The following is a 22,860-nucleotide window of genomic DNA, read 5'->3' on the forward strand; positions in this document are numbered from 1 at the left end:
CCACTGCACCACCTAGCTGCCCTGCAAAGTCTCTTGAGCAGGAAACGACTCCCTAGGAAACCATAGCTCATTGATAGGCTTGTTTTTGAACCCCAAGTGTGTTCTGTCCTTGCAATTCATTTTGGTTCTGTTTTTTTGGTTTTTGCAGGGCAATGAGGGTAAAGTGACTTGCCCAGGGTCACACAGCTAGTAAGTGTCAAGTGTCTGAGGTCAGATTTGAACTCAGATCCTCCTGAATCCAGGGCCAGCGCTTTATCCACTGTGCCACCTAGCTGCCCCCTTGCAATTCATTTTGAAACTTGCCTTTGCTCAAGTTGGCAAGGAGAGTTTGCAGCATGGCATCAATTTGGCGTCCCCCTCTGAGCATGTGCCTTTCTCCTCTGTCTCTTCTCATCCCCCATTCCTCCAGTCCTCTGCCAAAAGAAGGGAAAAAGTAGATTGGTAAGAAAATGTGGCAGCACACTCAGGGGTGTGATAGAGCGGTGATAGACTAGGTGGAATGACCAACAAGGGAGCTAGCAAAGCAGTCGACATGAGGAGAGATGAGAGGATGGTTGTCATGGTGAAAAGAAAAGAATGGACTCAAGCCAGAGCAGAGGGGCAGGGCTGACTGGATCATAGGCTCTCAGAGCTGGAAAGATTTAGGCTGCCCATCGAGTTGAACTCTGAGACACAGAGACTTTGTGTGATCCTGGAAAATTGTTTAGATTTGAAGTGTAAAAGACAGGATTTGATTCCCTCTCCAAATCCATTGCTCTATCCATTCTACCCATTCTACTTCCAGCAGAGTGGATGTGTGAGACTGAGCAGAGAAAAAAGTCAAAAGATGACTCTGGAGGTTATGAGTCTAGGTGATCGGTTCCAGAGTGTTCCCACCACCACCAAAAGATCCGGCACTGTCCATCCTCACCCCGGCCATTTTATGGTTTTATGGTTGGCTCGGCTTTTTATATGGTAGCCTAGCATTTAAGCACCCCCCCACACACACACACACACTCCAACCTACGCTTCTAGCTGTATTTCACACCATTGCCATATAAGTCAGCAAACATTAAGCACCTACTATGTGCTGGGCACTATGCTAAGCCCTAGGAGTAGGTAGCCTCTATTTTCTCAGAAAAATAGGAGGTGATCAGAGAAAAAATAAAGGCATTACTGTGTACCAGTGAGAATCTGGTGGAGATTAGAGGGTGTAAATCTTTTGGCGTGGTTGTGTGACAACTCCAGCTAAGAGTCAGCAGCACTCAAGTAGTCAGTTGGTCAAGCAACATTTAAATGTTGACTCTACATCAGGCATTGTGCTAAATCCCCGGATACAAAGAAAGGCAGAAGTAGCAGTATAGAAGATGGGTGGGAGGGGTCTCTGGAGTTCAGTTAGAGAAATGCTGGGAATAGTAGCCTCAGTGCTAGCCCAGGAGTGACTGGCTGATCCTTAATTACAGGGATTAGTAAAGGAGGGGACAGATACCCTGTAAGAGTTATGGAGGTGGGGAAGAGGGTGCAGTAAAGAGAAATTCAGGGAACAGCTATGGATTAGACCATAATAGAGAAGCAATAAGGGAGGGATGCAAGAACTACAATGCAGCAACGTTGCGGAATTTAAAATAACATGGATTTGTAGCAATCCGATCATCCTAATCTCTGCTCTCCCTCTTCAGTTTTAGTGAGAGATGGTAGGGGCAGTAGATTATCAAGGGCCAAGAAGTCAGGATTAGAAGAGATATCATTATTGTAGTGGTTGGGCTCTAAGGTCTAGTCTGGGTTGGGAGAATAACACTGATAGATTGGAGAGTAAATGGTAGACTGGTGAGATGGGGAGGTATCATAGGGCCAAACACCATGAGCATGAGCATGAGCATGCAGAACTGGGATGGGAGAAGTAAGGGAGTAGAACGTGGGAGCACAGGAAGCCGTGATGAGAAATCATTATCTAATTGTGGTTGCTTTGAAGATGGGGATTATAGAGGCAGATATACATTGAGAATTTAAAAGGTATAAATATGAAACATTATTATTCTCAACAATCTACTATCTACTTAGAGTAACTGCCTTAAAAAGGCTCATTGGATATAAATCTGTGATGGTAAATGAGGGTAAAAAATATAATATTTTAGATTCTCTCTGTCTCACTCAACCTTCTCTTTCTCCCCTCCCCCCTTTTCTTTCTTTTGGTTCCAATGAAGAGAGGTAGGAGAGAGAAATAATAGATTTCTATTCATTTACGTCACTATGAGTGGAAAATGTACTGATTGATCATAATCATTACCCATTCATAGTGGGAAACTATGGAATGGGCCATCACCAAAGGGTGATGGGCCACCCCTTCCGACTAATGGCATCTGTTTCTGAGACATTGAGATAGGAATAAGGATCTCTTTGGCTCTGGAACATTTTTTCTCTGTGTGACACTAATTGGCCCTCATGGGAATAGAATCCCCAATCATGTCTTCATCATTCTCATTCTTTCATTCATTCAATAGATGTCTGTTAGGATCTTCTCATATTAAATAGCACAGTACTGGGGTCTGGAGGAGATCGGAAGATCCTTAAGGTGTGGTGCTTACCTTCATGGAGCTCACAATCCAATAGACTTCATGAATAAATGATGTATTTATTTTTTCCAGAGGAGAAATCCATTTGAAACCCAAATCTTTCTCTTTCTATGAAGTAGTTTACCAACTGCTGTCTACGACGTGGTTTATTTGGGACAGGCAGGGAAAGTAGCAGGAGCACTGAATTTGGAGTCAGAGGATGTGAGTTAGAAACCTGGCTCTGCTTATTATCTGTTAGGTGGGCTTATCACTTTGGGGCAACTCAGTTCTCCCTGTGCCTCAGTTTCTTCCTTGGTAAAAATGAAGGACTTGGGCTAGGCAGTCGTTAAAGCCCTTTTCAGTTCTAAGTCTGTGAAGCTATGATAAAAGTCTGTGTGAAGAGGCCGGCCCTTCAAATGCATTGGTTACCTAGGTCTAAATTATTTCTCTCTTGGAACTTAGGATTTTTCCAAATTCAGCCTTTTCAGATAATAAACACTTTGAAAGTGGTGATTCAGTGCAGGAGGGGTCCAAGAAGTGAGTTAATTATATGAATCTGTGACTCCCAAGTAGTATTTCGTGGACGATATTGGAGCTTTCTATATTTTAGTTCCCAGTGAAATTCTGTCTTATATAAGTGGTTGGTGATACGAATGGATCCAAATGCGGCACCTTAAGTGCCCCGCCCAGGAGGAGGGACAGATACAGGGGAGTTTCCATTTGGGCCCTGTTTTCTGCTATGACCCAGATCTGGGGCTCCCTGGAGATGATGATTTGGTGATCTGGTTTGTCCTGAAGTCCATTTGGGTGGGGAGCCATTCTTTGTTAATTGTTATTTACCCAAGGTACTTCCAAGCCAGATTTCCTCCAGTAGAAATCACAGGGTACTCAGCACACTGTATTTTGGAATGGAGGTTTACCTTGACTCAGACGAGTAAGCTCTTCCCATTGCTGTTTTCTTTGCATTTTGGAGTCTGAATGAGGGGTGGAGGGGGAGGAGGGGGGAGAAGAGGCCAAAGGGGAGAGAGCAGCTTGTGAACCATTTCAGAATTCCTGTCCAAAGAGCAGCCCACAATCCCTTGCTTTCCATGTTTTTAGAGACATCCAGATTCCAAGTGGAGCAGAAGTTACTCATATTCTCTAGAGTATTATATTGCCCAAACCAGTACTGGAGGAAGAGTAGATGTTCACTGTTGCCTTTAAATGGTAGTGTTCTGCTTAATACATATAGCAAAATTATTCTCAGTTGTTCTTGATCCTCCAATAGAGGGTTTTTGTTTTGGTTTTTTTAGTGGGGCAATTGGGGTTAAGTGACTTGCCCAGGGTCACACAGCTAGTAAGTGTTAAGTGTCTGAGGCTGGATTTGAACTCAGGTACTCCTGAATCCAGGGCCGGTGCTCTATCCACTGTGCCATCTAGCTGCCCCTCCAATAGAGTTTTAGAAGTCTTAGGATCATCCTTTAAATGTGTGTGAGAGGGCAACTAGGTGACACAGTGGATAAAACACCCACCCTAGATTCAGGAGGACTCACACTTACTAGCTGTATGACCCTGGACAAGTCACTTAACCCTCATTTACCCCCCCCCCCAAAAGTGTGTGAGTATATATGTGTGTTCTCAAATCTAGTTTCTGTGCTTATTGCCCAAGAGCACAAGTATGGATAGCTTCATTCCACCAAGTACACCTGAGTTCAGGTATGATCCTTTAAAAAGAGGAGAATTTTCAGCTATTTTCTTCATCAGAAGTCTTATTCTTGGCTCATAATGTATCATATTTTCTTCTTTGTGTAACCTAAAATGGATAAAATAGCACTGGTTCAGTACCTAACACTTATCTGGCTCTTTTCCTTAGAGTTTTTAGAACAAGGAAAAAAAGCTCAAGATATCTCCTCTCACAAAGAGGCTAAATTTCTGATTTGGTTCTGGCTGGTGATGTCCTGGTAAATGTTTAACAGCTAGCTAGGGACAAAGGGAGGGAGGAAGACAGATGGGGAGAAATATAGACAAGATACACTAAGTTTAATCTGCTTGCTGATTTCCAAGCACCCAAAATTTAATAGTCTGTGAGAGCTCCTACAAGCTGACTCCAGCCCAGGACTGGTTCTAACCCTTGTGTCCATGTGGGTTGGGATCCTTGATATTGGCTCAGCCTTTCCCAACATTTGCTCTCTCTCTCTCTCTCTCTCTCTCTCTCTCTCTCTCTCTCCAGGAAGGATCAGAATGTTCTCTCACCAGTTAACTGCTGGAACCTCCTCTTGAACCAAGTGAAACGAGAGAGCAGGGACCACACCACCCTGAGTGACATATACCTGAATAACATCATCCCCCGCTTTGTCCAAGTCAGTGAAGACTCTGGAAGGCTCTTTAAAAAGGTAATTAGATGGGGCTTTATGTACAGATTCTTGAAGGGTATTAAGCATAACATGTAAGTAAATGCAAAACCCAAACTGGGCCGACCCTTGTTAGCCATCTCCTCTATCTAGCAAGTCCAGTTATAATGAAATAAATGAAATCTCCATTCTTTTCTCCTTGCCAGGGATGAATCAATATCAGCCATGGCATGTGGCCATCTGCAAAGTTGTTACATAAAAGACACTCACTCCATCGTTGTTTGCTAGTGGGTGGGTTTGCAGCACAAGTCATAATTGACATCATTCATGTATTGATTGCTAGTTCTGTTTTGGTGATTTGCAGTAGAACATTACTTTATTTGGGAAACTGTTGAGACTTCAGGACCTGGAGTATGATTTCATGTTCTCTTACTCTAATTTGCTTTCCAAGCCCACATACTTCTTGGTTCAGCTCTCTTTCAGAAACTTGATCCAGGAATTGTTTGGCTCTGATGGGCTTGGGAACTTGATTATCTATTAATATGGCAACATTTTTTTACCTCCTGGGCTTAGCATGATTTATGTACCTCACTTGGTGATCCTTATAATTCCCTGACAAAGGTGAACCAATTTAACAGGAGATTTTGTCCAGTATCACCTAATAAATTAGAGGTGGACTCTTGGGGACCAGAGGATATCCAAGAGCTAGAAATGCCTTAGAAATCATTTTCCACCTGAAGACGTCGGGGCCTGAGTGACTTGCCCAAGTTCTGGGCAAAGCTAAGATTTGAAACAGTAACTTTGGGTGCCAAGAGCAGTGAACTTAGGGCTGCACTGATCTCTAAGCTCTGGTACCTTGAGCTCCATGGGGAATCATTTCTTGAAAGAAAGCAAGTAAGCTTTCTCCAGTTTTGAAAGTGGTTGTATGTGGTCGCCAATGCCTTGTACATCCTTGTACATCACATACTGTCAACCTTAGGAGGATTTCAGAAGGGTGGTCTTCCTAGGAGTCACTGGAGGAGGGAAGATAGATCAGGCTAAGAATTTATAGGTTTCCTGTTGACAAAACTCTGAAAAAAACAACTCTATTAAATGTCCTTGTAGTAGGGATATGTAGCCAGAGTTTTCAGTCATCTGGTGTTTTCCATCCTTTTAAGGTAAAACTTTTTGGCTCTCTTCCTGGTTTGGTCTTGGTTCAGGAACCATTTTTTCCTCTTCTCACCATCTTTTTCCCCCTCTGTTTCTTTCCTCATATCTTCAAGTCCTCTAGAAAAAGCTTCAAGCATACCTACTAGGAGAACCAGATGAAAATGTAATTAACAAGACAAATACAAATACAATAGAACATAGTGTCAATATGACACCTCCTTTCTATATGAGTTTATACCATCCCTGCTCAAAAGCTTAGTAAATTGTGATCCCTGAGATAGCAAATGGAAGGAGAAAATGTGTGGCTCCACGGAGGTAGTGGTCATTTTGGAAAAGTGCTGCTACACAATTAGTCCACTGGATTTTTTTCAGCCATGGAAAGGTGCTATCACACAGTCCATAGATTTGTGGCTTCTTAGAGGCGTGACATGGGGGATATGATCCTCCAGCCAAGAAAAGGGAGATGCATTGACCATTAGGTGTGGTCCTCTTTGATCTGTTTCAGTCTCCTGACTGTATTGGGTAGGTAGCCATCTTCCATTTCAGGAGTAAGTGTGCCAGGGAGGGCTCCTTCCCCTGGATCTGTTCTTTCTCTCCTGCCCCCCCCCCCCCCCCCCCCCGCCCAGGGCAATAGGGGTTAAGTGACTTGCCCAGGGTCACACAGCTAGTAAGTGTTAAGTGTCTGAGGCTGGATTTGAACTCAGGTACTCCTGAATCCAGGGCTGGTGCTCTATTCACTGTGCCACCTAGCTGCCCCTGGATCTGTTCTTAATGGTGCTGAGAAGCAATTACAGGCTGCACCAGAGGATGGTCTTCACCCTTTTCCAAACTGCTCCAGTTCTGTTGTTCGCATCACTTTTCATTATTCCCCTCTACATGGTGACTTGAATGGAAGTCACATTCAAAAGTCGATTCAAGTGAAATCTTGACAGCAATTGGTAGTGCTTCAGTGCAGCCTTCAGATATGCTTGAGGTCTCTTGGGGAGGAGAGCAGTCAGCTGGCAGTCCTAGCCTCAGTCCTGTCTGTGATTGGGAGAAAAGCCCTTTAGGACACCTGTCCTCTCTCCATTGTTCTCCCATACCTTCTTTTTCCTCCAACCAGAGAAATTGTCAGAGAGGACTGGGTCAAGAGAAAGTCCTGTCCAGACCTCAGTGCTGCTTCCTGGTGCTTCAGGTGACCCCTGGGGGCCAATGCTCCAAGCATCTCCAGGCACTAGAGTGCTCCCTCAGCCCATGGCCATCAGCCTGCTGACATGGTGCTGCTGCTGCAGCATTGACATTCCTAGCCCTGGGCTCTGGGTGGATTTCCCTGAGCTATGTCTGCATTTCCATTCCTGGAAGTATAAAGGAGAGGTCCTTGTTCCTCACAGGGCTTCTTTGTGACCTTTTCAAACCTTTTTCAGCAATTAAATTGTGGTCAATGAGAGGGTTACACAAGATTGTTGACCATCAGCCAAGCTTCATTCTCACTGATCCACTCAAAGGAGTGGTCATTTCTTTTCCTTCACCAGTGGGGTCCAGTGTGGGCAGGGGAGCGCCAGGGGAAAAGCTGGCTTGGAAAGTCATAGGAACAGATCAAGTCTGCCTAAGCTAGATGTGAGCTCCTTTATTTTTCACTGTCAGTTCCTTCTCAATACCCTTCCAGTGGTCCTCTAGAGCCTAGCTTTTTTTTTGGGGGGGGGGGTGTGGGACAATAAGGATTAAGTGACTTGCCCAGGGTCACACAGCTAGTAAGTGTAAAATGTCTGAGGCCAGAATTCAAGTCCTCCTGAATTCAGGGCCAGTGCTTTATCCACTGTGCCACCTGGCTGCCCCAAGACTACCTTCTTAAACTGTGGGCTTTGACCCCATATGGGGTTGAGTAAATGAACGTGGGGGTTGCGAAAAATTTGGCAGTAAATGTTTGATTTGTGTACCTATTTTATATACCTATATACCCAGGACCATGTAAAAATTTCTTGGGCAAAAAGGGGTCATGAGTGGAAAAAGTTTAAGAAGCCCTGCTCTGAATCATTTTGTTAATGGTAAAGTGTAGTATGTTGGCAAGTATGAAGTGGCACATGCCCATTTCAGAAGCTACTTACATACCTGTGTCAAGACCCTGAGAAGGATGGGAACCCCCATGGTTAGAATTTCATAACCAGACTTAGAGGCTCCATTGGCTTGCCCCTACCAGGTATTTGTCAGACTTCTGTCTGCATCCTTTCCCAGAAAGTCTCCCCATTAGGTCGATCCCTTAGCCACTATCCAGCCGTGTCTGAAAATGAGCAGGTGATTTCTCATCTCTGGGCCTCCATTTCCTCATCTGTCAAATGAGAGAGTCAAATCTGATCATGAGTTCTTTTTTTTTGGGGGGGGCAGGGCAATGAGGGTTAAGTGACTTGCCCAGGGTCACACAGCCGGTAAGTGTCAAGTGTCTGAAGCCGAATTTGAACTTAGATCCTCCCGAATCCAGGGCCAGTGCTTTATCCACCGTGTCACCTAGCTGCCCCCATGATCATGAGTTTTTAACCTGGGGTCCATGAAATTGTTTTTATTTTTAGTATAATTGGTTTCCTTTCCAATCCTCTGCATTTTATTTTATGCATTTAAAATGATTTTTTTTCTACGAGTGGGTCTGAAGCTTCGCCAGATTGCCAGAAGGGTCCGTAACACAGAAAGGTGAAGAACTCTGCAATTCAGTGATCTCCAGAGGCCTTTCGAGGTCCAGCATACTTGGGTTCTATGTGAAGAGGAGCAGCTTGTATTCAAAGCTCCTGCCTCTTTGTTGCAAGACCCTGTAATGCCCAGTAAATTGTGATAGCAGAGATAAAATCAAATGAGAGCAGAGAACAAGCTGGGCCAGGAGAGAAAATAGTTCTTTTGTCAGAAATTTTAGATGGAAATGTGGCTTCACAGGCTCTCGCAGTTGGAATGGACCTTGGATACATCCTTTTCCAACTGGTCCTTGAATAGAAAACCCTTCTCTGGCATCCTCAGCAGTGCATGTCCTGCCACTCCTTGAAGACCTTTGATGATGGGGAGCATGGCTCCTCCTGGGGAAGCTCACGTTCCTTTTGGATAGCTGTACCTGGTTGATGCCAGGAGGGAATGCTCTTCCTGAGTTCAAGGCTTTTTTTTTTTTTTTTTTGGTGGGGCAGTGAGGGTTAAGTGATTTGCCCAGGGTCACACTAGTAAATATCAAGTGTCTGAGGGTGGATTTGAACTCAGATTCTCCTGAATCCACAGCTGATGCTTTATCCACTGTGCCACCTAGCTGCCCCGAGTTCAAGGCTTTTTATGGTAGCAGAGCCCATTTTTGCTGGCTGGCATGCTTATTTCATGAGGTGTCTCAGAACCCAGAAGTTAGAATTGGGTTCACTTTTGCAAAGGTCTGGCTCCTTGCTTTTCTAGTGGATTTGGATCCAGCAACCTAAGGGCCAATCCAGACCTCTTCTCTCTCATGGTAGGAATGGCCCATAGAGACTTCTATGCTGCAAATGAACTTCAATCCATTGCCTAGTTTCATAAGCTTAAAAAGATTATGATTTACTTACTAGCTGTGTGACCCTGGGCAAGTCACTTAACCCCCATTGCCCCACCAAAAAAAAAAAAAGATTATGATTTGAGAAATCCATTTTCAAATCTACTTGAACCAGTCAGTAATTTTTTCCAACTGTTTTCCAACAGGAAAATCCTTATATGAATGATATTTTTGGAATTTATAAACCAGAGCACGCTAAGATTTTTTTCATATCTTTGTCAGCAATTCCAGGTATTTCACACAGTTGTAGAATACCTGGCCCTGGATTTTTTTTTTTTTTGGTTAGTTACATACCTTTGAAGGAAAGCTTAACAGAATTCAATTCATTAAACATTTATTGAGCACCAAGTAGATAGAGATGAATAAGACACACTCTCTCCCCTCCAGAAGCTAACATAGAAGATGGGCATAGCATGAAAATGAATTCTGGATTCATCTTCTGGCAGGAGAAATCTGGAAAGGCTTCATGGTGGTGGCATTTAGGCTGGCTCCAGAAGGATGGTGGGATTTCAGCTGTGCCAAGGAAGAGGGCATTGTAAGCACTGAGAATGGCACAAGCTGGCAAAGCCTAGAAGCTGCAAAGTAGAGAACACATTTGGGGAAGACAAAGAAGTTCAGCTTTCTCGGAAGATTGGCTATCTAGAATTATGGGTGATGATGACCTTTGAGGTCATCTAGGTCAATCCTTTTGTTTTGCAGATGAGGAAACTGAGCCTGAGGGAGGGTAAGTCACTTGACCAAGGTCACGTAGAAATTATGGCAGGATTTGAACTCAGGTGTTCTGACTCAAACCACCTAATTGCTGTGAAAGGAGAGTAGTGGGAGATAGTGCTGAAAAGGTGAATGGCAATAAAATTGTGGAAAGGCTTAAATGCCAAGCTTGTTTGGACTTGATTTGGTAGGCAGTGAGGAGCCCTTGAGCGTATTTGAGTAGGGGAGTGATGTGAGGAGTGCTATGTATTAATAGGCAGTGATGTATAGGATTGTTTGGGGGAGGGAGAAGGGAGAAAGGGGAAGGGGCATGGGGAGGAGGAAAAATTGAAATGCAAGTATTTGAGATAGTGGAATATTCCAGGCAAAATGGAATGAGGCCCATCTCTAGGGTGTAAGACACCAACATTTGGCAGCCCTTGGACTGTTATCCATACCAGGTGATTGGATGAGCAGCTGGAAGTCATAGATGAAATGGGGCAGCATGTTGTGTCTCCCCAGAGTCAGAATTCATAGCGAGAGGGAGGTCAGGGGCTGCTTGAATGTGGAAATTGGCCAAGAATCTGAACCACAGCGAATGCAGACAGATTTCAGGGTAGCAGCACAGGAGTTTTGTCTGTGTTGCTGGGCCCCTCGAGGGATCCCCTCTGCTGCCCCCCTGGTTTGCGGTTCTTGCTGCTGAAGCAGCTTTTACATTTTGCATGAGGCAGCGGCAGAGATTCCTCCAGCTAAATGGGACATCTGGGAAAATCGGCCCCTCAGCCTCAGCCCAGAAACAGACCTGCTTTGTGCAGGGGCTCAAGGGAAAACTCCTCATTTGGCGTCCCAGTGCCTCTTTTCCATGTAATGAAAGCTAAATCTGTCTGACCCCTTGGAGCCAAGGTTTGGGCAAATATTATTGCTGCCACCTTCGTTTGTTTAGCACTATTTGGGCTTCAAAAACAGTGACCGAAGCTGCCGCACTGACTCTAACTGCCAGCAGCCTGGGCTTTCTGTTCTGTTTGGTCTCTATAGGAGTTGTGTGTGTGTGCTGAAGAACCCATTAGAGAACAGAAATAAATCTCCCTCACCCCCAAATCCCAGCTAAAATACTCTGGGCCATGGCTGCTCTCACAGTTGGGAAGACAGGCCTTTACTCCCCATCTCTGACCCTCTGTTGGAAGCTATAAAAATGGGCATGAGTTTTATAACCTCCAATAGCGCCTCAGACTTCAGCAAAGAAGATCGGGGGTTTAATCCAGCAGCCTCTGGATGATTTCTGAATCATCCCTCCTCCAAGCCCTCCTTTCCTACCTAACCTCTCAGTTCTCTTGTCAGGGACTTGACCCTTTGGTTCTGACAGTTCCTTTCTGGATGCTCAGGCATCATAGATTTGGGGCTGGAAGGGATCTGACATCCTCTTACAGATAAAGAAATGAGAGAGAGGAAGTACTTGCCCAAGGTCACAAGGTCTGTGGTAGGAGACAGAGCCCAGATTCAGACCCAGGTCTGTCCTCAGAGCTACAATTCTTTCCACTGGAGTCACTGAGGTCAGGGTCTAGGTAAGCATTCTCACTTGTTTCAGTCTGGATGGAAATCCTGCCTGTGTGGGTTGTGTCTGCCTATAGGCCAGGTTGAGGAGGCCAGGGCAAAGTGGGCATAAAGCAGAGTCATGGGATCCTAGGACCTCCAAGATTTTCTCCTCCCCAAATTTTACAGACTAGGCAGTTGAGGTCCAGGGTATTAGTGATTGATCCAGAGACGTGCCATAGGGCCTAATCTGAGGTCCTTTGGCTGCCAGCATAGGGCTTTCTGCTTCAGTTTGGGTGATGGTTTGGCCTCTGACCAATAAGCAGCCCTGCTGGAAGAGAAGGAGCTGCAGCAAGGAACACACACTGAGGAGAAAATGTCCCAGACTGTCAATTAACATCTCTCCCTAGGCACCCCCGCTGACACACTCTCAGATTGACGTCGGTAAACTCGTGGCTATTCAGGTTTCCTCGGCACATTCTGAAGGGCACTAACCCTAGTGAAGAAATCTAAGAGATTGCAGAATAGAGACATCCAACCCATTCCTTCTCCCCTTGCAACTAAGATAAGGCTTCCCACTCACTCTTTTCATCCAGCCACTTGACATACACAGAACAGAGCAGGGTGGTCTCCGAAGAGCTGCATCTTCAGTGACATTGGGGATGACCAAGGAAAAGAGTAGAAGTCACCGAAGCACCCAGCAGAGTGACACGTCACAAAGAGCTCGTTTGTTTGATAAATGGTTAGTTGGGTGGGGGTGGGGATCAGTGCAGGGCGATATGTGCTATGCCTTCACGTGCTGTTCTCGCGACGACGTAGGTAGGGTGCAGAGCAGAGCTGGCACACCTTTGAAGGAAACGGTTGTGTGGCCAATTGTGTCCTCTTTTCCCTTCTCCCTGCTTTGATTTCTATTGATGGAATTTCCATGCGATTCTAACGGGGTTTCTTGGTGCTCTGTAGCCAGCTGCTCCCTTTCAACGCAGTTGTTGGGCTTGCCCGGGCAGTAGCAAGGCCTGCATTGAGCCAATTAAGCTTTGCTTTTCCTATCTCTGCTGAGGAGATCCTCTCTGGAGAGAAACAGTGGGATGCGAGGTCTGGGTCTGTTTGAGCTGGGATGGAAGGCTGCCAGATACTTCAGAGGTATCTCCGCTGATAAGGCGAGTCAGATTTCCTGCCAAAGCTAACAGTGGGCGAGCCTCGTAGAGCATCAGAAGCCATAGTTGCTGTGACATCGTGCCCACAGCTCCTGACAAGTCCTGCCCCTTGGTGGCTCCTAGTCTTTCCTGGAACTTGGGGAGATAGAGCACAATGAGAGGATTTTGCCCAAGTTGGCTTTTTATTGTTTTATCCGTTAGATTTCTAGGGCCTTTCTGTTAAGTTATGTCACACCCTTCAGACTCAGGGGAAGAGAGGCCTTGAGGAGGGGGAAGGACAAGGAGAAGCATTCACCAGAATGGAGTGGACCAAGGACAAAATACCATCTGACACATCAGACAAGTAAACCAACCAGATTCACCAGAGGCCCTGGGCCTTGAGGATGCAGGGAGGGGTGAGACAAAGTTCTTGACTTCAGAGAGAGAGCTTCTAATCTATTTGAAGAAATCTCTCTCTCTCTCTCTCTCTCTCTCTCTCTCTCTCTCTCTCTCTCTCTCTCTCTCTCTCTCTCTCTCTCTCTCACACACACACACACACACACACACACACACACACACACACACACACACACACACACACACACACACACACGAGCAACAATCCAAAGACAGTAAGTCTTGGGTGTGTCGATTTCTGCTCCAGTTGATTGAGGCATCTCTGTTTGTTTAAACCTCCCCAAGAGTGCTTTGGAACTCAGTAATTTCCACTGCACACAAAGCTGTTGGAGGAATCATAGGGCAATGACGACTGTCTGCATGGTAAGGCAGGTGCTGGCTTAGTTATGGCTGCCCTGTGGGGTTTGGTTTTGTTTCTGAGCACTTGACTTGACTCTGTCCCTCTTGCAGGGATGGGGCAGGAGGAGGCAGTGGGATGGGTTACACATGGCTTATTGCCTCCCCAGAACTAATAAATCTCATCCTCCAGGGCCTACCGGCCTAAGTCCATGTGTAAATACTTACCACCCCGAGCGGGAACAGTACCAACAAGGGGGGAAGCCCTGGAGTAGAGCCAGTTGCCGATCACAGGATCGACAGCAAGGCTGTCGCTCTGTATTGGGGAGCTGGCCGACTGGCTGCCTTGGGAATCTGGTGCAGTCGGACCCTGAGACCAAGCCTCCCAGTTGGGGCCAGAATTCCATCATGCACCTTGGCTGCCCTGCCAAGGGAGAACAGGGAGCCTGCATCTGTTCTGGGGGGCTTGGCTCCTTTGCATTCCACTTGGCTTTGTCAGGAGGCTTCCTTTGACAGTTCTTTGCTTGGTGGTGCTGAGGACAGTTACTCTTCTTTTGAGATGGCACCTTCATTTTGTTTGATTTCATTTCCTTCATCCTCTTCTACCCTCCCTCCTGCTGATGTTTGTATTGAAGCTCGTTTCTCAACTGTTTTGGCCTGATCTACGTTCTGCTGATCCTGCACGAATGAAGAGGCCATTGCATTCTACTGGAAAGGTCGCTGCCCTTCAAAAACTTAGACTCCGGCAGCCGCTGACTTGTTTGTGATCTCTGGCAAGGAACACCTGTGAACCAGACCGCTTAGAGCAATGGGAAAAGCCCTGTATTTCGAGTTGGAAGACCTGGGTTCAAATCTCTGTTCTGCTTCTTACAGGCTGTGAGACCACCTCCTGGCCAGTGTCCACAGGCCTCAGTTCATTCTACAGCTGAGGTCTCCCAGGCTTCCTGGATGTCTTGGTAATACTCAATTGGCTCTTTGAAGGGTGGCATTCTACCCACTGGTTGGTATAGTTCTAGCCTTGCTTGTGGCTTCTTTTTCTTAGGGTGTTTCTGGTCCATCAACTAAGTCATCTCTTGGTATTAGGCTCTGGGCAATCCAGGGTTGTGGTCTAGGGATAATCCCTGGGCGGGATTCTCCATGGACCAGATGGAATATTTGAAGATCAAAGACACAACAAAGTTAGATGTTGAAGGTACTTTTCACCTTCTAAATTCTAAGCTCTTATGTTCCAGTTTCTTCATCTGTAAAATGGGGATAATAATAGAACTTAACTCACAGGGTTGTTACGAAGAAAACTTTTTATAAAAACCTTAAGATAATAGTTACATTTGAGTTGTTGTTGTTGTTTGTTGTGCCATCTTAGGAAAATCTCAACTTCTGGGAACTTCAGTTTCCTGAGGCCTAATTATATCAAAGCTTGATGAAGCACTTTGCTATTTCCAAAGTGCTTTTCCCACAATACCCCTGAGAAGTAGGGAGTAGTGCCAGGCCTGCCTCTTTCGCAGGGAGTTCAAAGTTGTTATTGTTGAGCTAATATTCATGCATCCATTAAAAACATTTATTAAATTCCTTCTGTGTACAAAACACTGTGCAAGGTGGAGGAGAGTCAGATTTTAGATAAACTATTATAGTCCCTAATCTCATAAAGCTTAGTAGCACTAATTTTTCTCTCTTCTTTGGCCATTTTATTTTAGTTATTTTTCAAAGTTTTGTTGATTTTTTTTTTTTTTAATACCAGTCATCTCCCAGTATACTATCTCCCAAACTGCCCCAGAATATTACCTTACAACAAAGAAAAACTGTTAAGTAAAATGAGCTGAGCCTGGGCCCACATCTAATAGTGGGTGTACCATTCTCTACCCCTAGTCCTCCACCCCTGTCCCGGCAGGAGAGCAGCATTACACTAATGGGATGGTGGTGGGGGCAGTTAATGAGACTGTAAGGACCCAGCAGATACTCTAGTCTTGGCTTTTCCTGTGGTGAAGAGAACATCTTGGGATGTCCCTCGTAGAGCTAGGAGCCCTTAGCCAAGCACAAGTCAGGATTCCTGGGATCTCTTTTGTGTCCTTTCTTTTAGTTTTTCTTTTTTAATCAGGATCTGTTGGGCAGTGGTTGGTTTCTAAGTTCAAGAGGACTTTGTAATGTTCCCGTGAAAGATCCTCCATAGGTTCTGCATGATGGCTAGCAAGATGGCGCCCTTTCCCCCTTCTTTCCTTTCCTTGAGAATCCAGATTCTTTGGGGTCATTTCTGCAGTGGTTTCTTTAGAAATGTTGAGAATGATCTGGGATATTGAGCGAATGAATGATATTGTGTGCGGAAAGTGCCTTGAATTCCTCAGAGCCAGGGGATTGGTCCGGTGCAGGATGATGTCTGTGTAATGCTCTTGCCTCCAAAGTTATAGCTTTATCTTCTTGGATGGAGTGGTACTTGTGAGGTCCTGTCAACAGCATCTGATCAGATGCGGTGGAAGGAGAATGTGCATTGGGAATTGGGAGTCCAAGGCTCTGGCTTTAATCACTTTTTCACAGAAGCCAAGAGAATCTAAGCGCCTTCTCTACAAATGGGCTCCACTTCCTTTCCTGTGTTGCCTCTTCCCATGACCTTGTTTTCCTCTTGGTGCTCTGCTAGGGTTGGAGAGTAGCAAACAAGTCTTCATTTTCCTCTGCTTTCTAGCAGCTTGGTCCTGGAACTCTTTGGGGGGGGGGGGGATACATGGCCCATTTCCCTTCCCTCTTTCAAGGCCTTTCCGAGAAAAATGAGCACTACTTTAAAACCATAGGGGCCAGATTCCTGCCTCAATTAAATTCAACAAAAAATTTTGAGCACCTTTAGTGCTGTTTAGCATTGTTTTAGGCTGAGTTGAGTACAAAATAAATGTAAAACACAGTTCCTGGCTTTGATCTGCTTACAGCCTAACATAGTCGCATGAAACCCTTGATAATGTATCTCTTACCTGATATTAGTTATCAATTAAGTATTTATTAAGTGCCTTCTCCATGCCAGGCATTGTGGGAGGTACAGGTACAAAGAATGAAACAGTCCCTATTCATAAGAAACTTCCCTTCTGATCAGGGAGATAAACAGTATATATGAAAACATATAAAATTAATACAAATACAAAGTAGTTAAATACAAGGTCATTTGGAAGGGAGGTCATTGGCATTTAGGGGGAAATCAGAGAAGGTCATAAGAAAGAATAGTAAATACTCCTTGTTGTTGAATAAGTAACAGAAGAGCAGGGCAGACCAGAAGGATTCTAACAGGGAAGGCTTCATGGGAGAGGTAGGAATAGGTCATTGTCTCAGAGCCTACCTTAAGTCCACCCATATCTTAACTGATTAAAACCTCTTTGAAATGGAAAATTCTTTGATGCCAGTCTTCTTTGGCCCCTTTTTGAGTACAGAATAAAATTTAACCTCTTGAGCCTGGGATTCTAGACCTCTGATAATCTGGCTCCAGTCTCCTTTCCCCTCCATTCCCCCTTCACACTCTATGGTTTTCAGCCAAACTGGGTCACCCATCCTCTGTTTCCAGATCTTGTCCTTCCTGTCCTCACATCATTGCCATACCACCATTGCTTCTGGGAAGGGCGTATCAGCTGACTGCCCAGTGGATCAATCTGCCATTCCCTTGACTCCCCAGACACTCCCTTCCCTAGCCACCACTCCCATATTTATGTAGTCTGCTATTAAAATGTAATTTCCTTGAGGAGAGGGACTAGGATACTTTCGGATTTATATCCCTAGCACTTAACACAGTGCCTAGCACATACTTAGTCTATAAGTGCTCATTCATTCATTCATTCACTGGGACTTCTGTGCCTCCAGTAAATCCCCTCCATATCTCTGCCTCTGTCATTCCTGTGACTTTAGCAAGCCATTTTACCCTCTCTGGGCCTCAGTTTCCTCCTCTGTAAAATGAAGGTATTGGCTCATGCTGCTAAAATTCTTTCTAGTTCTAAATCTATGATCTTTTATCTTGTGTGTGTGTGTGGCAATTGGGGTTAAGTAACTTGCCCAGGATCACACAGATAGTAAGTGTCAAGTGTCTGAGGCTAGATTTGAACTCAGGTCCTCCTGACTCCAGGGCCGTTGCTCTATCCACTGCACCACCTAGCTGCCCCTATGATCTTTTATCTTATCCCATATTAGACTGTAAGTTCCTTGAGGGGTCGGGACCATGTCATGGTTCATTGCATTCTCAGATTCCAGCCCAATGCCCGCCATATCTTAGGGACTAAATAATATATATTGAATTGAAGTATTGCCCCTCAAGGCCTGTTGATTGAACTTTGAGGAGAGTGGAGTGGCTAATATAGCAGAGGATTTGGGGGGAGGGGTAGTAGGGGCTGGAGTTGAAAATTGAAGCTGAGGTTCCATTGGGAAAGGCCTTGACTGACTGGTTTATTTTAGGAGTTTGGATTGTTGGTAGAGTTGAATTTTTTTTTTTAGCCAGAAAGTGCCATGTTGAAAAGTCATCATTTTAGAAGGTTCATCTGGTGGACATTATTCACTAAGGTTTAGAAGATAAACAGATGGCTGAGAGGTTAGTTGAGATGTTATTACAGTAATCCTTGTAAGAAACAATGCGGGCCAGCACCAGGACGGCAGTAGAAGGAAGGGAAAGGGGAAACGTGATACAACGGGAGGTGCTTGAAATTTGAGTCCTCAGACCCACATTTGAATCCTCATTTTGGAATTTCCAAACTGTGTAAGCCTGAGTTAGTCACTCAACTTCTCTAGGTTCCTCTTTCCTCATCTGTAAAAATGAAAGGGTTGGACTAAAAGATCTTTAAGGTCTCTAAATCCTGTGACTCTGCCTGGGCCTCAGTTTACCATTTACAAAAGGAGAATTTTCACTGTCTTTCTTCCCAGGGCTTTTGTGAAACTAAAAATGAGATGAGTCAAAAAAACCTTTTCACTTTAGCAAGCAATACTAGAAGATTACTGATAAGATCAATAAAAGAAAAGAGCTTTACCTTCATACATTTAGTTTACAAAACTTCATACCCTTGGGGCAGCTAGGTGGCACACCCTGGATTCAGGAGGATCTGAGTTCAAATCCAGCCTCAGACACTTGGCACTTACTAGCTGTGTGACCCTGGGCAAGTCACTTAACCTTTATAGCCCTGCAAAAACAAAATTAAATTAAAACAAAACTTCATACCCATTAAAAAATGCTCTCCTTTAAAATAATATGGAGTTATTCATGGTAATTGTTATTCTCCTTTCCATTTGGTGTGAGTATCAATATTGCCTTTTTTCTCCATTCCCACCTCTACCCTAAAGCCACACGCTGATGACTTCTTCTGCCTTCCAACTATACACCTTTCTAGCAGAAGGTGGGAGGATGTCTTGCATGCTGAATACTAAGTGGTCTGTGCACATCACCAATGGAGCTGTTGGCCGAAGCCTCAGTGGACTTTTGTTCTGCCCTTCTAGTCCCCTTCACAGAATTGTATATGGAGAAGAGGGATAGAAATTAATTGAACCTCCTGGAATTATCAAAGTTATCAGTGCATATCATCTCCTGGGTCAGGAAGATTGAAAAGGGTGTTGTAATCAGAGCAGATGATTCCTTACACACAGGATGGGCCTCCTACCTGGGTCAGATGTAATGATGTGATCAGAGCCATGGCCTCTGGCTGGTTACTGCATAGCTTGGGGCTGTATGGAGTCCTTCATCCTCCCCCTAGCCTGGGTCCCTGTGGGTCCAGCTGTGCACTATAGTCAGGCCTTTTGGAGTGAAAATCAAGTCTTCTAACTTCCGGCTCCTGGGTTCAGGCTACAAGGCTTTTTTCCTGAAGGATGCAGCAGGATTTCTTAATGCGATACAGCTTTAGGAGGTATTAAGTCATCCAGCTTGAACCTAGATGAAGTAGAGAATTACAGAGCTCCCTGGAGACTAGAGGCTCAAGGCAAGAGTCGCTTTCCAGACATCAGTGCTAGCCCCAGTATTGAATGCAGAAGTGGCATAGGAGTGTCAGGTCAAAAATGCTCAATGATAAGAAATTTAGAAGAAGGGAGATTTGGGGAGGGGATAAAGATGATGATGGTGATCGCTAGGGTTTCTATGGTGCTTTAAAGATTGCCAAGCACTTTATATATAATCTCATTTGATCCTCACAACAACCCCAAAGTAGTTGTTGTTATTCTCCCCATTTTGCAGTTGAGGAAACTAAGGCAAACTGAAGTGGCTCCTATGCTGGTTGACTGGCACTCTATCCACTCCCTAGCCTGTTTGAGTTTGAGATGCTTACAGGATATCCAGTTCAAAATGTCTAATAGACAAGCGAGGATTCGGGACTGGAGTTCAAAAGAGAGAGAGAGAGGTTTGGAGAGAGGTGTGTGTGTGTACATCTATACATATGCATACATTTATATTTATAACATACATGTGGATGTACACAAACATATTTTAATCTATATGGATATATAAAATGAAAGGCAGTGTGGTCTAGTGGATAGAGAACTGGTCTTGGAATTGTCAAGACCTGGGTTCTAGTCCTGAATCTTAGCACACAGTGACTGTGGGACCCTGGACAATTAAGATCTCAGTGCTCTGGGAATTTCTTCAGGTCCTACAGAGCAGAGAAGGTGCTGGCAGGCACTGGTAGAGCATCCTGACAGGGAATCATCAATTCTGTACCTGTCACCACATACAAAACAAATGCCAGGTAATGGGGGGGGGGAGGAGTGGGGAGGGATCTGGAAAGACTTCATGTAGAAAGTGGCATTTGATCAAGCATTATCTCAAGTGCAAAGGATGTCGCGATTCATTTGGGATAGGAAGTTCAGTAAGTACTTTTGACTGAAGCTGGTTCCTTTCTTTCGTCTCTCTTCTTTTAACTGTTTTCTGCTTGGAGGTAGTTCATGTTCTGAAGCCTGCTGCAATTCTCAGTAGCATTCTTCCTGGGGGTTGGCAGTGTGCTGGAAAGGGTGGACTTTCAAGAAGCAGCTGGGAGAGACAAGCCTTATTTTGGCTTTGGGGGCTTGCCTGTTGTTGAGTAAGACAATGGAAGTTTTCAGTATTTGTACAATCATAGAGGGAAAAGAGAGTGGGGGTTGGAAACGAAGGGAGCAGGCCCACTCCTGGGTAATGGTCTAGCTCATGTGCGACATCAGGCTTCTAGGGACCATGTTATGGAATTCAGAATATGGAGCACAAGCTCAGGGTCCGCTTGTATTTTTTAAGTTCAGCATACTTGTCTAGGAAAATAATTATCAGCCTCTGAGGGATGCCTAGGGTTAATAAATGGGTATAGCATGTCTGGCAAGCCCAGTGTCCTCTTTGATGCCAAGGGCTCAAACAAAAGTTTGGCACGCTCTAGCTTAGACACCCTGACCCCATCCTCTCGCTTGCCTTGCTGCTCATCACCCCGACAAAGCTGGCTGCTGAAGCCCTAATGCCTCGAGGAATGCGGAACCACTGAGGGAGCCCCCTCTGAAAGCTTGGAGAATGTCTTGATTAAATTAGCGTCTAATACACGCGGACACAAAGGGAGTTTTGAGGAGCCCGGCTGGGCCTTCAGAGGATGAATGTTCTAGTCAAGTGTGGCCATGACCTGTAGCTCTCCACATGCCAGAGACACAGTTCAGTTGTCGGCACTGCACCGCTTGCTGGGGAGTGGGGGTGGGGAGCTGGGACACACTCAGTGTATACACCTCTTGATTCTAGCATGAAAATGCTAACTCGGTTTAGCTGGCCTGCAGGGAAGCTGCTGCTCCTGTCATTCTCCCCTAGTTTCAGCAGACAGCCTTGGCCTTTTTGCTCTCCCAGAAAGGGGTGGCAAGATGGTTTTCCTCTTCTTGGGTGTCCGGTCCTTGCTCCTTTGCCCTTCCCATCTCCTCTGGGTCCAGCAGCACTCCTGAAAGCCCCCTTTGTCCTCCACTTCTTTCTATCCCTTTCCTGGAGGGCCCCCCAAGAAGAATGCTGACTGTGCTCTTGAGTGAGGGCAGGATGTCAGGCTAGTGCTCCCTACACAGCGCCCTCCGTTGTCAGTCATGCTGGCCTCAGACTTCTATTGGTCCCCCCAGGGGTCTCAGACTGAATTGAGGACTAGACAGATTAGTGGAGGCTCAAACAGAGTAGCACGGGGCGGTACTCAGGACAGTACATGGCCACTTGGCTCTTCAGACTGCCCCGCTAACTGGATAACATTGAAACTTGCCCTATGGATCTCCTTCCTTCATCATTATTTAAGGAGAGAGCTCAGCTTGGACATCCCGTTTCTCACCTGGTTGTACTCTGGCTGACTTCTTTACCATGCTCCCCACTTGGGTACCTTCTCTTCCTCCTCTCTTCCTGCCCCTGTGCTTTCCAGTTTCCATTTGTGTATTGGCTTCCCCCACTAGATGTTCCTTGAGGGCAAGGACAGTCTTCCTTTTTTCATATTTGCATCCCCAATGCTTAGCACAGTGTCTGGCACAGACTATGACTGACACTAAAATTTTTTAGTTCCAGTTTTTACATACATGGGTTTCTTTGAAACACAGTAAAAACAGCTTTTTTTTTTTTCTCCAGCAAGATGTAACACTCATTCATCAAAGAGATTTTTCTGTACTCTATTTCATTTTTTAAAAAAATGTTCAAGTCTGGTCTTTTCATATTAATTTTCTAATTAACACAATTTTACTGGGACCCTTCTTTGTATAGGGCCTGGTGCTAGTGTCATTATGGTGGATGCTCCATTATGATCTCAATTAGTCAATCAACAAGTATTTATTAAGTGCCTACTATGTGTCAGGCACTGTGCTAAGTGCTGGGGATATAAGTATGAAGACTGAAACAATCTCTTTTTCAAAGGTTTTATATTCTAATGGGGTAGACCAACAAGTACATATAAAACTATTTGCCACATAGACTTAATAAATACACATATGTGTCTATATGTACACACACATATATTAGTTAGATACAAGGTGGTTGGGGAGGAAGGGCACTAGCAGTTGAGGAATTGGCAAAGCTTTCATGAAGAAGATGGTGCCTGAGCTGCCACTTAAAAGAAAGGTGGAAGCCTCCGAGATGTTGGGGGGCAGCCGGTGCCAAAACACAGAGATGGGAAATGGACCATTGTGAGGAAGGAACAAAGAGAAGGCTAGTTGTCTGGATTGAACATGTGGGAAAGGGATTAATGTCCAGTGATACTGGAAAGATAGTTTGAGGTGGAGTTTTGTGGGGCCTTGTGGGGAAATAGAATGTCACTGGACTTGGTTGGGTA

The 22,860-nt window shown here is 45.1% G+C and overlaps 1 protein-coding gene across 9 annotated transcripts in view; it reads left to right on the top strand.

Moving 5' to 3' along the window:
- SRGAP2 (SLIT-ROBO Rho GTPase activating protein 2) overlaps positions 1–22,860 on the top strand; it is a 257,394-nt gene that overhangs the window by 129,261 nt on the left and 105,273 nt on the right. For all 9 annotated transcript variants that reach the window (XM_044001831.1, XM_044001832.1, XM_044001828.1 and 6 more), the window contains exon 4: positions 4,741–4,903. In XM_044001831.1, coding sequence (XP_043857766.1) covers positions 4,741–4,903 — 163 coding nt within the window. The remainder of the gene's footprint in view (positions 1–4,740; positions 4,904–22,860) is intronic.

The sequence above is a fragment of the Dromiciops gliroides genome, chromosome 4, assembly GCF_019393635.1.
Source record: "Dromiciops gliroides isolate mDroGli1 chromosome 4, mDroGli1.pri, whole genome shotgun sequence".
Classification (NCBI taxonomy): domain Eukaryota; kingdom Metazoa; phylum Chordata; class Mammalia; order Microbiotheria; family Microbiotheriidae; genus Dromiciops; species Dromiciops gliroides.